This window comes from Tyto alba, unplaced genomic scaffold (assembly GCF_018691265.1).
Source record: "Tyto alba isolate M040663 unplaced genomic scaffold, T.alba_DEE_v4.0 Super-Scaffold_42, whole genome shotgun sequence".
Taxonomy (NCBI): Eukaryota; Metazoa; Chordata; class Aves; order Strigiformes; family Tytonidae; genus Tyto; species Tyto alba.
In genome coordinates this window covers 4,721,978-4,737,247 of record NW_024881318.1, presented here as the reverse complement: position 1 = coordinate 4,737,247, position 15,270 = coordinate 4,721,978, and the positions used below count along the sequence as shown (strand labels likewise).

Below are 15,270 nucleotides of genomic sequence, written 5' to 3'. Positions count from 1 at the left end.
ATCCAGCTCATTCAGAAATGTCCAAAAATATCTTGATTTTCTTATTCCTTGCAATACCAAGTACATCACAGACACAGTTTTCTGTCTGATATTTTTCAGAATGAAGGGAGTGTGAGCAGTGACATCTTTGTACTAACGGAGATTAGATGTTTCATGTACTGTTGCTGCAATGCCTTGGATCAACTTTGCACTGTCGTGGGCAGTACGGAAACAAAAAAAGAACAGTCCCTGCACTAAAGAAACTAGCTAGTGTCTAAAGCTGCTAATCTGGAGAGATTCAGGAGCGCCCAGTTGGCTCAGGCTATTACTTACTCTGGACTGTTTCCAACAGCAAATCTCTGTGATTTGGGATTCTCAAACTGAGGAAGAGTTTGTGTATTCCTTGCTGCTCGCTTTGCTGTACCTCTGTCTCCAGGCAATCTGAGTTTTCACATTATTGTGATTCAAATAGTGCATCTTTTTATTTTTTTTATTTTTTTTTTTTTTTTTTTACCTTTTTATGATCCACAGAACCTTCATGAAGGACAGTGGTACTAATGTGGGCCTTTGCTGCCAACGGGTCCCTCCTGGCTAGCTATTGTTACTTTTGGTCTTTTGAGGCTTGTGTTTAAAATACTGTTTTCTTATTAGCACTGACAAATGACTTAGCTCTGACTGACTTAAATCCTTAAATAGTAGAGTGCACTCAGGATGATACGAAGTGCTGCACTTTGGGGACTTGTTTATTGAACATAGACGTGACTAGACAGAGTCCAGTGGAGGAGCTGTCTCACCAGTGCTGTTTGAAATAATCTGGGGAAAGCAGCATTTATACAACTTTAATGACTATGCAGGGTGTGTTTCTTATCATATTAGTGCCTATTACACTCTTTAGAGATTCATAGGTGTTAAGGTCAGAGATGATTCCTCACTGTAAATGCAGCCTGCCTCTTCCAGAGTGCTGATGTTGAGACAGTCTGCACTGATTGTCTGCATCTGTCACAGCTTTTGTGGACAATATAGACTTCATATGGAAACAATACAAGTAGACAATACGTAGAGACAATATAGACAACAGCCCCCATTACATCCACCTTTATACAGTACACAGAATTTCATCAGTTCATGCTGGTGAAAGTTTTGGCCAGAATAAGTGGTATACAGAAATACTTATGTACACATTTTGCTTGGTGATGTGACCCCCACCCTTCTAGACAGCAGTTTTCAGTGAGGACTGAACCAGTTGAAAAGAAATACCTGATTTTTAATGGGGATGGATTCCAGCTTGTAGCTCTTTGCCTATTAAACTGTTCTCTACAGCCAGAAGTCCTTGCCTCTTCAGATAACAACAGATAATAATCCAAGCACATCTTAACACTGCACTTGTTTAAATAAAATTAATTTATCTGGTCTCTTAAGACATTTCAGGTCCCAGATATTCTTGTAGATCTTTGCTAAATCAATTCAAATGTGTGGACAACTGCAACGAGAATGATTTTGCCCTAGTGTTCTTGTTAATATAATGTAAAAATGTGTTGAACAACTCTTTGACTTGATATATTCATACTTTTACGCTGATAAATCATTTTCTCTCATTTTCCCTAATGCATTGCATTGCAGACTATTCTTAAGTTGGGTAGTCACCATGATCCTTTTTCAGCTCTTTCTTCCAAATTCAGGGACACCTTCCTGTAAGCATAAACTATGTCTTTGTTTTTCAACTGTTCAGTAGCCCAGGTTAGCAGGCAGGCATTATTCCTCTGAAAGGAAAATAAATTTTCAGGTTCTCATCAGGCGGTTGATGCATCACCGACTATGAACATATTTGTAAAGCTCCTGGCTCCTCAGTGCTTGAATTAATATTTGCCATGAGCTGGGGGAATATACATTTGAACCATTGCTGGGCGAGTGTATTGGGAACAAATATACAGATATGGAGTGGAAAGCATGCAGAAATTTGTCAGTCAAGCGTTAGTTGCTAATGGCCTGTCCAACCGTGCGGGTGCTGGGCACTCGCTGGTCTCCACGCCGTGTCTCCGTGGCGTGAGCCCGATCCTTCACGGGCAGGGAGCTGGCAGGATGGACAGGATAAATGAGTCTGCACCGTACAGGTTTTTCCTATGACTGTAGCTAGACAGAGTGTGAGATTAAAGGAACTTTTAAGACAGAAAAAGACCCTTATGTCACAACCATTTGTTTTATTTAAAGCTATGGGTGCCAGACCCTCTCATTAATGCCTTGTGAGGCATCTTTGTAAGACCATATGTTGAATAGCTATTAGCCCCATTTAAGAACTGAAGTAGATTTATCAGAATGGATATAACAATGTTTAGTTGTATAAAGCCAAATATGGATTATGTTGTGTATGACAAGCAGAGCCTTAATGTAAAATTCTGTTTTGTAAATAATATCTAAAGACAAAGATTTTTTTCTCTTTTCGCCTTAGACATCCTTGTAAAAAGAGATGCAGTGGTGTCACTAAGAGAGGAATACCCTGCTCTGGATCTATATAATATATGTTCTGAAATGCACTTTAATACAGAAAAGCCAGAGAAATTGTGGCATGTTCTTGTGTATTTCTGACCAAGTTTATAACAAATAACTGAATTAAAGTCGTCGGTCTCACCGCAGGGAGCCTGCTGACTGGCTGTTTAAAGGGCTTACTAATAGGTCTATCAAAAATGGGAAATGAACAGATGCATTTGTTTTTCCTCTCCCTAGGGGATTTCTGAAGTGCCACCTGGTTTAGCTGCACGGTTGTGATCAGATTATAAACTAGGTGTATAAACTGCACTCTTTTCTTTACAACAAGAGAAATACTCGATGTAAACTATTCTTAGACACTAATGGCGATATTTCTCATTTCTTTGTGCTTTTCTTTCCTTTCAGTGCCCAGTGCGATGCCTCAGAACATCTCCTTGGAAGTGGTTAACTCCAGGGTAAGTCTGCCACGTGCTCAGCACCTCATGGTTGGCAATCCTGGGTATTTGTGTATATTCATACTCTGTGTAGCTTTTTCATATACAAAGAGAACCAGTCTGCCTCTTGCAGAAGGTTCCCTTTGTTTGTCTGGGAGATGATGTTAAAATAAGAACTGAAACACCCACAAAATGTTTTAGAGAGAAGCAGTGATTTTTTCCAGAGAGGCTTCAGCACCACTAGTATCACTTAAACTTAGGTGAACAAGCAGAAACTGTTCCCTGATTGCAGATTAACATCTGCAATAAACGTAACTGTGCTTTGATTAAATGGAACAATCTCAGGGAATAATGAGTAGAGCTGTGCCTGGGGAAGAGGTGGTGTGGGAAAGAACTATTTCATTGGCTGGTTATATGCACCATATGCAGGTAGGTCTGTTGTCATCTTGCTTATTCCAACAAATATATTTGTTTTCGGAAAGGTGCATTTCTTCCTCTTAAATCCAGTACTTTCCTCCTTAAAAAAGTCTAACATTTCCATATCACTGATGAAGTGGATTGATATTATTTCATAATACAATGTTGTACATAATAGGTGTTAATTATGCATATTACTTGTTGAGTGCTCTTTCTGAATTTATTTTGAAAAATCTGAAATTATTCCCTTTTTATTGATTCCTTCCATTTACTGGAACTACACAAGCGTTCATTCTGTATCTGATTTTAACGATAGGCCTGTCTGGACATGGAAGAGCTCCTCACACTTTTGAGCGTGAAAGGCAGGCACAAAAATCCCACCCACTGTGTCTTGTCAGGATGTCCCCTTGGACATGATCTTTGGAGATTCCCATGTGCCTGGCTACCATGGAGTAGGAGCCCCAAACTCAAAGATGAGGATAAATTATAGTTGAGGGAATATTTATATATAATCTCCGATTTGCTGAGAACACTCAGTACTTGTCATTTTGATCTTTCTCTTCTACTACTTGTTTTCATGACATCAAATATATACTCTGAATTATTTTTTATTTTCTTTTAAAGCACCCAGTTCCAGTTACTTTTAAATGCCCCAAAGGGCATTAATGTCTTGGCATATCTTGTTCCAAACCTTCGTGTTTACTTTTTCTTACTTATCCTCAAGGTAAAATGCCACAGAGCAATTGATCACATTTTGTGACCTTTTGTGGTGATCATTTACATTTAAAGTACTTAGAACAGAAATAGAAAACAAGCTGCAGGGTACAGTGATGTGTGGGGTAGTATGTGGATGCTCCTACCCTAAAATGTAATATTGCGTTATTGGTACTTACAGATGGAGATAGTTTGTACAGATGGGGCAGGAGAGGATGAGCTGTGTGTAAATCTTGCCCCTATCCACCATCGTCAGAGGTTGTCTCTGTGTCCCCAAGTCCCAGAGAACTGAATGTTGGAAGTCTTGATGGGATATCAATTTGCAGATGAAAGTGCTGTGTTGGACGAAGACAGATTCAAATGTTAATCTGAGTGTTTGGCTGAACTGTATTGTGCGGGGCTGCTGGTCTGTGATAGGCAAAAAAAAATGGGTCTCAGCCCTCTGTGCGACGAAGTGCTGGAGAATTATGCTGGTGGTGGTGTGAGGACTTCTCTATCGCCCACAGACTGAGGCGAGGGTGGCCGTGGGCAGCTGGAGTCTGCCTTCACCTCCCCTCCAAACATCTCCAGCGCAGATGGGGGTCTGGGACCTTCCCAAGCATCCCGCTCGCAATGTGGAGTATCAATTTCTATGCTCTCAAGCAGGTACCGTGCGTGGCATGCGTAAAAAGGTATTTTAAGGGTGCACGGATGAACAGGGATCTTTATCGGAGACAAAAAGACGAGTGGAACCAGTTAAGACTCTTACGCTGTATCTTACAGGTAGTGCAACCACAGGAAAGAACGGATACCAATGTATCCCAGCAAATCTTGATAAATCTTTAATAGGATTTAAATAGTTACACCTAGGTAATTTGGAAATGCCCCCAAATACCATTGTCCATGCTTTTGCAGTACAACTGTGGCATCTGTGTTTGAAGCACAACTAGACTGCCAGTGTTGTAGAGAGGTAAATTCAGTCTCCCTCTCTTGTAAGACAGCAATAACCCAGAATATTGTATTTCTGCTGTTGTATTGTATTGTATTGTATTGTATTTCTGTTTTCTTTCATGTTCTTGCTTCTCTTCTGTCTTGGCAGCAGGCAGAATTAATTTGATTAAACACTTATAATTCACAAACTGATTACATCAAAACAAATAACTAAATAATCCTCATAGTTTGCTAACTGGATTTGAGTGGTGCATGGAAGAGCCCAAAGGCTGGCCTTGGCAGTTCCCAGAATTGTTTAAAATTTTATCTCTAGTTTAATAAGATTTCTCTCTTTATGCTATTTTTCTTTGGTGGTGGCAGATCTATTAATTTAATAACATAACGGAGATGGACAGGCAAACGGAAGATGCTTGATATGAATTACTATTATCATGATTATTGCTTAATATTGATGGTGTTCTGTGACTGGGGACCTCGGTCAGATCAGAATTGATAATGGTAAGGACTGTGACAGAAATACAGTTCCCTGCCAAAAAGAGATTTCACTGTAAAATGCAACACAGAAGTGGCTGAGACAAGCAAGGGGGTAATTCAATATCAGAAGCTGGCAAAGTGCATAGGGTGCTTGCACGGACTTTTAAGTAGGTAGGTATCTAATAAGAAAGAAGATATTTATTTCTGACTTCTTTTGTTTGAAAATACCCTGCTTTTCTTAAGTAAAATGACATGAACGGTGCTTAATAGGTGAATAGAGTTTTGTCCAAGGAATATCTGCATCAACAGCTTCTCCTTCTGGCAGAAATAATGTGGCAATTACCAAATTTTGATCAGCAGAGGACAAAAAGGGGAACCAATTTTATAGCAGGCTTTTAGAAAACAAAACATGTCTAAGACCTGCAATTCTAAGCTAAACTAATTATTAAAAGTTTTATCTTTTAAAAGATAACATATTTTTTAAAAACTTTAACCCATTGAACAAGGAGATCTGCACTTTGCTGTAGCTGTGGGAACAAAACAAACAAAACAATATATTTTGGGACAGATTCGACAGATCTGAACTCTTTTGAGCGGGCATACAATTTCTGCCACAGCCCAGCTGTTGCTTTAGCTGGGGGCTGTGGGACAGAAAGCTGAGAGTTTCCTTCTTTTGTCTTTCATTGGAGGAGATTTTTTTCTTCCTTTGAGCTTGTTTCTTCCACCCTATTCAAGAACCAGTGTAAATGCAACAGTTTGTGGATATTTATGTATTTGTTTACTTCTTTACTTCCTTGCTCTAAATGTTCGTGTGTTTTTACTTTCTGTATTTTTTAAAATACTAGTTACTAATTAGCAAATCTGAAGTGCATAAATAGCTATAGATTTATTTAATTAAAACTGCTTGCAACTTTACTTCTTCTTCCCATTTTCAAATATGGAGAAAAGTGGAGAAATAATCAGAACTAACTATAGAAGCAGAATTCCTTTGGTCATACTTAGTAGCGATTCAATCCTGGGATCTAGTTCCACTTAGATATATAGGGATTGCTTCTGGGCTAAGATTTTTCATAGGATAGAGAGGGCTCTGAGAACATAACCAGTGATGCTCTCCGGGCGAATGTTGAGACACACGTAATGAATCTGTATTTTTTGTCATTTCTTTTGTGTGTGTGTTTGTAGCTGTACCTAAAAAAAAAAAAAATCCTTCAGTCATTATGCCCCAGAATGTTTGCAGAATCATACTGCAAATCAAAATTTGTGCTGTTTATGAGATTTAAAAAATACCTATAAATAAACTGAAGGAAGAGTTATCTTAATCATTAGTTCACATCAATGAAAAATGGGGGTTTGTATCAAATCTAACAAAGGAGGTGACTTAAGATAGCAATAGCTGTGGATTGTAGACTTGAAATTCCACATTTACAACACTTTGCTGAGTATTATCCGTAGCTCTTTCCAGTGTGAATAATTGTATTGTTTAACATTTGCTGAGCAAAACTCTCCCCTTTTTTTTTGCCTCATGTGGTCAATTATTCCTAGCAAAATCTCTGCAGCTATGGAGAGCATCTTCTACTGTCAAAAGAGGTAGGCTAGTGGGTATCAGGACCTCCACCCCTAACAAATCACTTAATTTCACACCACTTACACAGATAGGTGCCTTCTGGAGACACTCCATATTCATGCAAACTTTGACCCGCTCAGGGCTGCAAGATGCTTCTGCTGTCGGGCCAAAGATTTTGGACAGCTGAATGAGTTAAACATGAGGCTGTGTCTTTGAGGGAGGGTAAAGCAGGGTGAAGCCTAAAGCAGCTAATCAAGCCTGGGGGCTTAATCGCAGCTGGCTGGTGTAAGGCTGAGCTTGGCTTTGGGATCAGCCCAGATAAGGGCCGATTGTGGTCAGCGGCACGTCAGCTAACTCCATTTTTAATTATGTTCAAACATCGTAATGTTTGGTAATGGAGAACAGCGCCTAAGGTGATGAGCACTGCAGAGTATCTTAGGGTAGATAGGTACTTCAGAGCTAGCTATACTTTTAAAAATCACACTGATTTTTTTTTTTTTTTTTAAATGCTGTTTCTTTGCCCATTTTCTAAATTATTTTATCTAAAGCATTCAGGCACTTGAAGTTGGGCATCTGGCTGCCTATTCTCACAGGTGCTCACCTATGGAACATTTTATATTAACCCATATATGCCAGTCTGTGTCCAGAGAGGATCTGCTGATGAGACCTAAAGGAAAAAAGCCTTTTGTTGGGAGTTTTACATCACCTGCACCTACGTCTGCCACTTAGCTGGAAAACATTTAGCGGTCTCCAAATTAAAGTCATCACCAAACTATCAGCTCCTTGACAGCCTGAGGAACAAAGCCTTCACGATTTTTAGCCTGTCAAAGTAAAATGTTATTAAGTTTCTCCTCCCCTCACTCTGATTTTAGTCCCTACATTGATTTCTGCTGTTGAGAAGGATGCAGACAATGAGGAGACGGGCCTTGGGATGCTCTGTAACAGACATGAGGCGTGCAGGAGCCAGATGTTGCCACTGCAAAAAAATATTTTTTTTCATTGCTTGGCATCTGGGTCTGGAGGCTGCTTTGCACTGACGGCAAGTGATACACTCCAGCGCAGCCAAAGAGATCAACCATTCTGTCAGATTGCATTTAGCTCAGCTGCTTAAAATTGCTCTGCTACTAAATGTACATTAAAATGTGCTATAAATGCATCCTAAACCTTCAGAGGAATTGTTGCTGAGCTGTACATCATCCCCGTGTAGTGCCACTGGCTCACTGGAGGATGAGAATGGATTGGGCCCTTTATGATAAAGCAATATCAAGAGAGAATGTTCCTTTTAAGGCTGGACAGACTGATTGAAATAGGTGCGGTATATTCTGTTTAGTGTGTTTTATCACATGTGAAATATTTGGTGGGTGTGGGAAGTATTTTTCCCCTGAATTAGCATCATTTATAATGCTCAGACTGGACATTTGGAAGCACTTCTTTACCAAGAGTGTGGTCAAACCCTGGAACAGGCTTCCTTGGAAGGTGATCGATACCCCCAGCCTGTCAGTGTTTAAGAGGCATTTGGACAATGCCCTTAATAACGTGCTTTATCTTTTGGTCATCCCTGAGGGGGTCAGGAGTTGGACTAGATGATCGTTGTAGGTTCCTTCCAACTGAAAATATTCTATTTCTAGTCTAATTCTATTTCTATTCTAATTATATTCTAATTCAATTCTAATTCTATTCTAATTCTTATTCTATTCTAATTCTTATTCTATTCTAATTCTTATTCTATTCTAATTCTTATTCTGTTCTAATTGTACTGTATAATAATCCCTTTTCTTGCCAATGAAGTTTAAAACTGCCTAAAAAAGCAGCAGGGCATGCAATGATCTGACCTGAGGTAGTGGAGATGTCTCCCATCTGGCTGATGGGGACCCCTCTGTGCCCCCGCTCCAGCCCCACGGGTGAGGATCTCAAAACACCGATATTTCCTGCAGCTCCAGTCGTGTTGGGTCCTGAGTTTCACAGATGCTGGCGGGCTGGGGGCAGAGCCTGCTCTGGACCTGAAACACAGCAGTTGTCCAGCCTGCTGGTAGGAGCAGGTATCCCATTTCGCAGACAGAAAGACTGAGACCTGAAGCACTTTTTCAAATTGTGAAAGACTAATAAAATTACTAAGCAGTGAGGCACTTACATGTAATAGCTCTTCTGGCAGTACAGTTTATTTCGGGAAAAACTGAGGTAATATAGCTAGTGGGTTATACTGTCAAACAAACTTCACCTTCAGTACCATTCACCAAAAAATGCTTTGCAGCGGGGATGATGAATCAGTAGGTATGAAAAAGCCACAAGAGCTCAGCAGCAATGACAGCCGAGTAATATGTTTAAGTGCTTACTTGGGCTAACCCTGTGCACAAAGCTGCCCTGTGATATTTCTGTCTGGCATTTCATGGCAAGGATGAGGGAACAACAGGGTAGTTAAGCTGAATTTTAACATGGTATTTGCAAAGTGTGAAAAACATAGTAATTTATTTAATTAGCTCATGTTTGTAAAGCAGTGTGGAGACTGAAGCTCTCAGATATACATAAATGTCATGGCTGTAGGAAAAGATGAGCTGTGAACTGGAAATTGAGATTGGATTCCTCATAAAAGAATCAATATCATATAAGTAGTTTCAAAGAACCAAAAAGTAAAATCAAAATGACCATCACCACTCTTTAGAGATGTGTCCTCTAGAAACAATGTACATAACCTTTAAATATATTACTTATGGAGAAGACCGCAGAGAAAGAGCTATTTAACCTTTAAATCTATTATGTATAGGAAAGGATAGTAACAAGCATTGAGCTTAACCTTTAAAAGGAGAAAATTTGCTGAAACTTGTAAATCAATACCTTCTGATTCTCACTTTTAATTATACGCATTTCTGAGACCAAAACTGTTTGTGGCTCATTCACTTAGAAAATATTCTTGAACCAGTCCTGCTGGAAGATGTGTCATGTAGTTGTGCACTTCAAAGTGCATCACACAAGTGCAAAGAATGATTTATCTTTAATATTATCTTGAATAGTACAATATTTTTTTTTGTTGCACTTTAAGGGTATCATCCATGTCCGACACCTCACTGCAGAGTACATATAAAGTCTCAAAGGTTATGGTGTCAAAACTGGACAGATTCATTATGTTATGGGGTTTGATTAAACCTTGTTCAATGTGATGAATGTCCTGGCCACCTTTCCATTTAAGATAAATTTAGAGATACTATTAAGCCACTTCATGCAGCCAGGCAACACACAGAGTAGGAGCTCTGGGCAGTTATTTCTTAATGATAAAGACTCGGTAGCTTCTGAACAGTGTAGCACGGGAGGTTTACCCAGAGACCAATAAAGCAAATTAATGAGCTATGACACTGATTAGTAGAGCTATATGTTCCTGGGTATCTCTGAGAGAAACAATAAAAAGACTAGGGAAGGAGAAAGACAAGGTCAGGAGGAGTGGGCAGGGGAGCAGGTAGTGCGTGCTGCTCTGCCCCTCTCCCTGGTGCCTCCGACCCAAAGCCAGGAGGAAGGAGGTGCTGGGATAAATGCTGGGATTTTATTTTCCATGCTCAGGACAACAGGATTTCTGCATGTCTTTAGAAAAAAACAAGCGTACCAGGTTAAAGTACCAAATGCCCCTTCTAAGGTCAGCAACATGGAAAGCTTCTGAGTCAAACTTCACTGATCACAAAGGTATTTTAACAACAAAAATATTCAGCCTACTGACCCTGGGAAATTATTAAAACTGCTCTACCTAGAAGCTTGATATCAGGAAAAAAAAATTATTAAAACAGTCATCTAGGCAGTTGTCCCTGGCCACAGTGGTGGGCTGTACCATGCCCACAACCAGAGGCACCTGGTGGTGTTTCCCTCTGGACTCCCAGCCATCACGGTTTCCAGTATTATTTTGGTAATTCTTTACACTTCCTCACATGTACTCTAAGTAGAGGCTGTTTTGACACAGTCCGTATATATTAAAAGAGCACAACAGCTTTATATTTTATTTTATGTTTTTATATTTTAATTTTACATACGTAGATGTAGCCATGTGGTCATGGTATTAAGAAGGTGCCAAATATTGGAAAAAAAAAAAAACAACAAACAAATATATGCTAAAGAATAGGCTCCACTTCTAGATTATGAGTAAAAAGTAAGTTTCAGGATGTTAAAAAAAAAAAAAAAAAGATGCAGTGATTTTCCTAAATCACTAAAAAAAAAAAAAATTTGAACCTTTTCTAAAAAAAAAAAAAAACAAACCAAAACCTTTTGCACACTGTGGTAACGAACTGAAGACAACTCTTTCCAGCTCTCCATGCAGTTGGACCTAATGTTAGTGCAGCTTGTCCAGTTGAAATCTTTACCTATGGCATGTGATGTACCCAGGGCAGTGGTTTCAGTCAGAGTAGGTTTAGGTATCTGCTTGAGATGTATACAGCAGCATTTTGGATTACTAGACTTCCAATGTGAATGAGAGTTTAAAAGTTTATCTTTGGTTTAGGATGAGGCCAAACAGTAATTTTCACCCATGGGCACTGAAGTACTGTGACCATGGTCATCACAGGCTCCATCCAAAGTGAAAAGAGGGAAGCCCATTGAACTGGGAAATCTGTCTGCTTTGTGTTTCTACCTGCAAAAAGTGGTTTTGACCTACAGTGTTTCCTTTGAGCAACTGAATGATGGTTTTCTTCAAAATCTAATATTTACATGGTCAGTAAAACTCCAGCCTTGATCAGGGCTCTCCAATTTCTTGTCACTGTAAAAAGCTCCAAGTTCACTCAGGCAGTTACTGCTTGGGCTGGAAAGGAGCATAAAAAAAAAGATACCTTAGAGAAATGTTGAATCAATAAAGAGTTTTTCTGGTGCTATGGCCACCCTTCACTCTGTCCCATGGTGATCTGTCTGCTCTTCCAAGAGCGTGCAGTTGTCAGCTCCAGCTCTGCTCTCTGCTTCACACAGTCGTAGAAGGATTCGGATCATCCTGATCTTCACGACCTTGACTCCATGGGGGTCTCTGTGTTGTCAGAAGTTCCTCAAAGCCCATAAGCAGGTTGGCACAAATGCCTCTGTCCCTGCCAGGAGACACGTTGGGATGCTGCACATCATTCAGTTGTTCTAATATTTACTTTTGCTCCCTTAAGAGATCCTTATCCTTTTGCAATTAGGCAGTTAGACTGACAAAATAATTTATAATCATAACAACCAAAGCAGTGCAAATCTGTTCCTAAATATATTTCTCCTTAATTTGATGTGTTGTGGTAAACAGTTTATTAATTTATAAAGATGTTCCATGAAAATTACCAGCATAACGTTAGTCCTGATAAGCACAATATTCCTTTTAATATCAGACAAAATGACTGAACCTTGCAGAGCTGCCTCCCTTCGCAGCAAAATTCATGTTTATATCTAGAGATCTATCTATCTATCTACCTATCTATAAATGAAGTGATGCTGGTACATCTGTGTTTTAATCCTAACTGGTTTAGGAGAAAAGGTTTAATTCTTTGGGTTGGTTCCAACTGTCTATGCCAATGCCCTACTTTCTCTTTCAAAAATTTGGAGCATGATAAAGTTGTCTTGCATTTGGACATTATGTAAGCATTTTCAAAATATTTTTGTCAGGGTTAGCTTTCTGACCCCCTGTTACAATTCGGCCTTGAATTTGGGATTTAAGCACATTCCAGAATTGCATTGATCTTTCAAAGTGCTCATTCTTTCTTGGAGGACAATGTTATCTATATTATTTATGTGAGCAAGCAAGAGTGGCTTGCTCTTCCCAGTACAGCTGTACAGCATGCAACGTTCTTTTGCGCAGTTTCAGGGCCAGAGCATTTGAGCACAGACATTCTCTGGTAGGAATCAGACTCTAAATGTAGCCATCCAAGTTGTCACCAGCAAAATGCTCCTACACTTGCCCTATAAGAAGCAGGCATAATGCAAGGTGACCTATAGAGAGGATGTCCATCAGCCTATATATATTGCATCTAAGGTCATCATGAGGAAAAGTATTTTGTTCAGATTTCTTGAATGAGTTGGAGGAAACAACAAACTTTTTCATGTTTGTGAGCAGACAGGAAGACAAATTACTCACTGTAAATAATTCACTCATCTCTAATTCTGATTCACTCTGTTTTAATTTTGCAATGCTGCCAGATTTTATTCCACATTCCTTTCTTTGGTTTTCTTTGTTATTTAGTCCTCTGTGCTCTAATGCCTTTTCTGTAATTGTTTTGACTAGGGAACATCTTGCAATTAAAAGCAAAAAAAAAAAAAAAAAAAAAAAAAAAAAAGAACAGCAGGGATGTAAAAGAGAGTAACACTACTATCACAGCTGAAGAGACAAATAAGACTGAGCAGCATCCTAACCCAGGCAAGTCCAAATGGAAACAACATGCCAGAACACAACCATGGCAGGGGTTGGGCTTGTTTCTGGCGTCCAGTGCTGCTCCAACTTCCTGGCAGCAAAGCAAGGGCACCGGTTCTGGATCTGACGGGCTGTGCTGAAGACTTCGAGGCAGAACACTGGGAGCAAGTCAGCCTAATCCCAGAGCCCTGGTATAGACAGCAGCCCCGCAAGCTGCCTGAGGCCAGCAGCATGCTCACTAACCCAGGGCTGGTTCCTGCTTCTCAGTGTTGCAACTGGATTTGCTCCTTTTTTAAATGAATCAAGGGTATTGCCCACTTAGGGAGCAAAGAGACATTTGATGAAAGCTGTAAGGTTAATGGACACAAATTAGAGGGCATTAAAACCCCATACGGATGCTCTCAGTAGGATGTAAAGTTGTGGTTTCAGTGAAGCGTGAGCCTCCTTGAAACACCAGCACACGAATGCCAATTTATTTCTGAAAGAGGACTTCCACATCAGAGTTCGATGCTCTTTAATTTATGGGGGTTAAGTTCACTCTTCAAAATAATTCCTTTTACTTTCTTCTGTTGTCAAACCACAGAAAAGCAGCCTATGGCTGCTGAAGTGGTCTCCCCTTTCATGAATAGATTTTCACCTTCCAGCCTCTAGAATGGGAGAATGACAATTTTATGATGCTGTTCAGATCCATGAAGTAGGACCACACTCTCTCCCTCAGCTCTGTGCTCTTCCCATCCCCTACCAGCTGATGGGCAATAACAGTTTGCAGACATGTCTGTACACTGTTGCTTTTATTACTATTTCCATGTTAGAGGGTCCCTGAGCACTGCTGCCTGTCTTCAGCATCTCACCCTGCAGCTAACACCACCCTAAAGGCTGCCAAGAGCTGCCTTCACGCAGCTCTTTAGTACTGAATGTCAGCAGAGCTTGAGAGCCTAACGCTTTCCAACCATCACAGATATTACTCCCTGCTCAGTCATACGCTAGTTCAATCAATTGCTGTGAACAAATAAACATAGCAAGAAATTATTGATAATATTTCAGATGTAATCTAGATCATGTTAAGCTGGCTTAGAGTGCGAGGCTTCCTTTTCATCCCCATGTCTTTAAACACCTCTTCTGCACGTTTCTTTTTAACAGCCAGTCGGGGTTACCTTGCCCTGTCTTCATATGCCACTTTTATATTTGACCCTCTGTTTCTTTTTTTTTTTTTTTTTTTTTAAGGTGGAACACATAACATGCAAATGAATGTAATTTTTTTAATAGCCACATATATTTATGTAGATTTCTTTGGCTAAAGTCCAGTGAGTAAAATTGGTGGCCTTGAATAACCTTATTTAAAAAAAAAAAATTCAGTCTTTTATTCAATGTGACTGGTTTGTGGGAGAAATTACTATAATCTCCTAAAATTGTTATTCGCAGGAAAAACTCCTGAATTATTTCAATTTGATTGTGTAATCTAGCCGCTGAGCTTTGATGAACTCCCACCAAAGGGCTGGGTTTCCCACCTGAAGCGCGGCACCTCCCTTTGAATAGATGTGCAGAAGGTGGACGTCTACGCCGAGGGGCAGCTCGGGGACGGGCTGGTCCCTGCAGTGACCCCGTTCCCTCTCGTGCGGCGGCGAGTGCCTGCGGGTCGGGCTGAAGGGATGCTCTTTGACCTTTCTTTTGCTTTTTGAGCTTTTCTTCGGTGGAAAAAGAGCAGAGAGGAGGGAAAAGAAGGAAATCTTCCTTTGCCTTGCCCACAAGATTTCTACCTCAATGGCAATGTTGGTTTTAAAGTTATAATAGATAATAAATAGGTAATAAAAAGCCTGTGAAGGAATGCTGTATGGCTGGGGCAAGAGAGTTCCCGATTGGGAGGGTGAGGTTTGGCAGCGTTCAGGACCTCATGGGATGCGCTCGGTCTTACTGCAGTGTTTCAATACTTAAATGGG

The 15,270-nt window shown here is 40.0% G+C and overlaps 1 protein-coding gene across 1 annotated transcript in view; it reads left to right on the top strand.

Annotated features, from left to right (window-relative positions):
- DCC (DCC netrin 1 receptor) overlaps window positions 1-15,270 on the top strand; it is a 592,838-nt gene that overhangs the window by 441,485 nt on the left and 136,083 nt on the right. Inside the window, exon 12 of the mRNA XM_042804693.1 lies at window positions 2,869-2,918. Within this exon, the coding sequence (XP_042660627.1) occupies window positions 2,869-2,918 (50 nt within the window). The remainder of the gene's footprint in view (window positions 1-2,868; window positions 2,919-15,270) is intronic.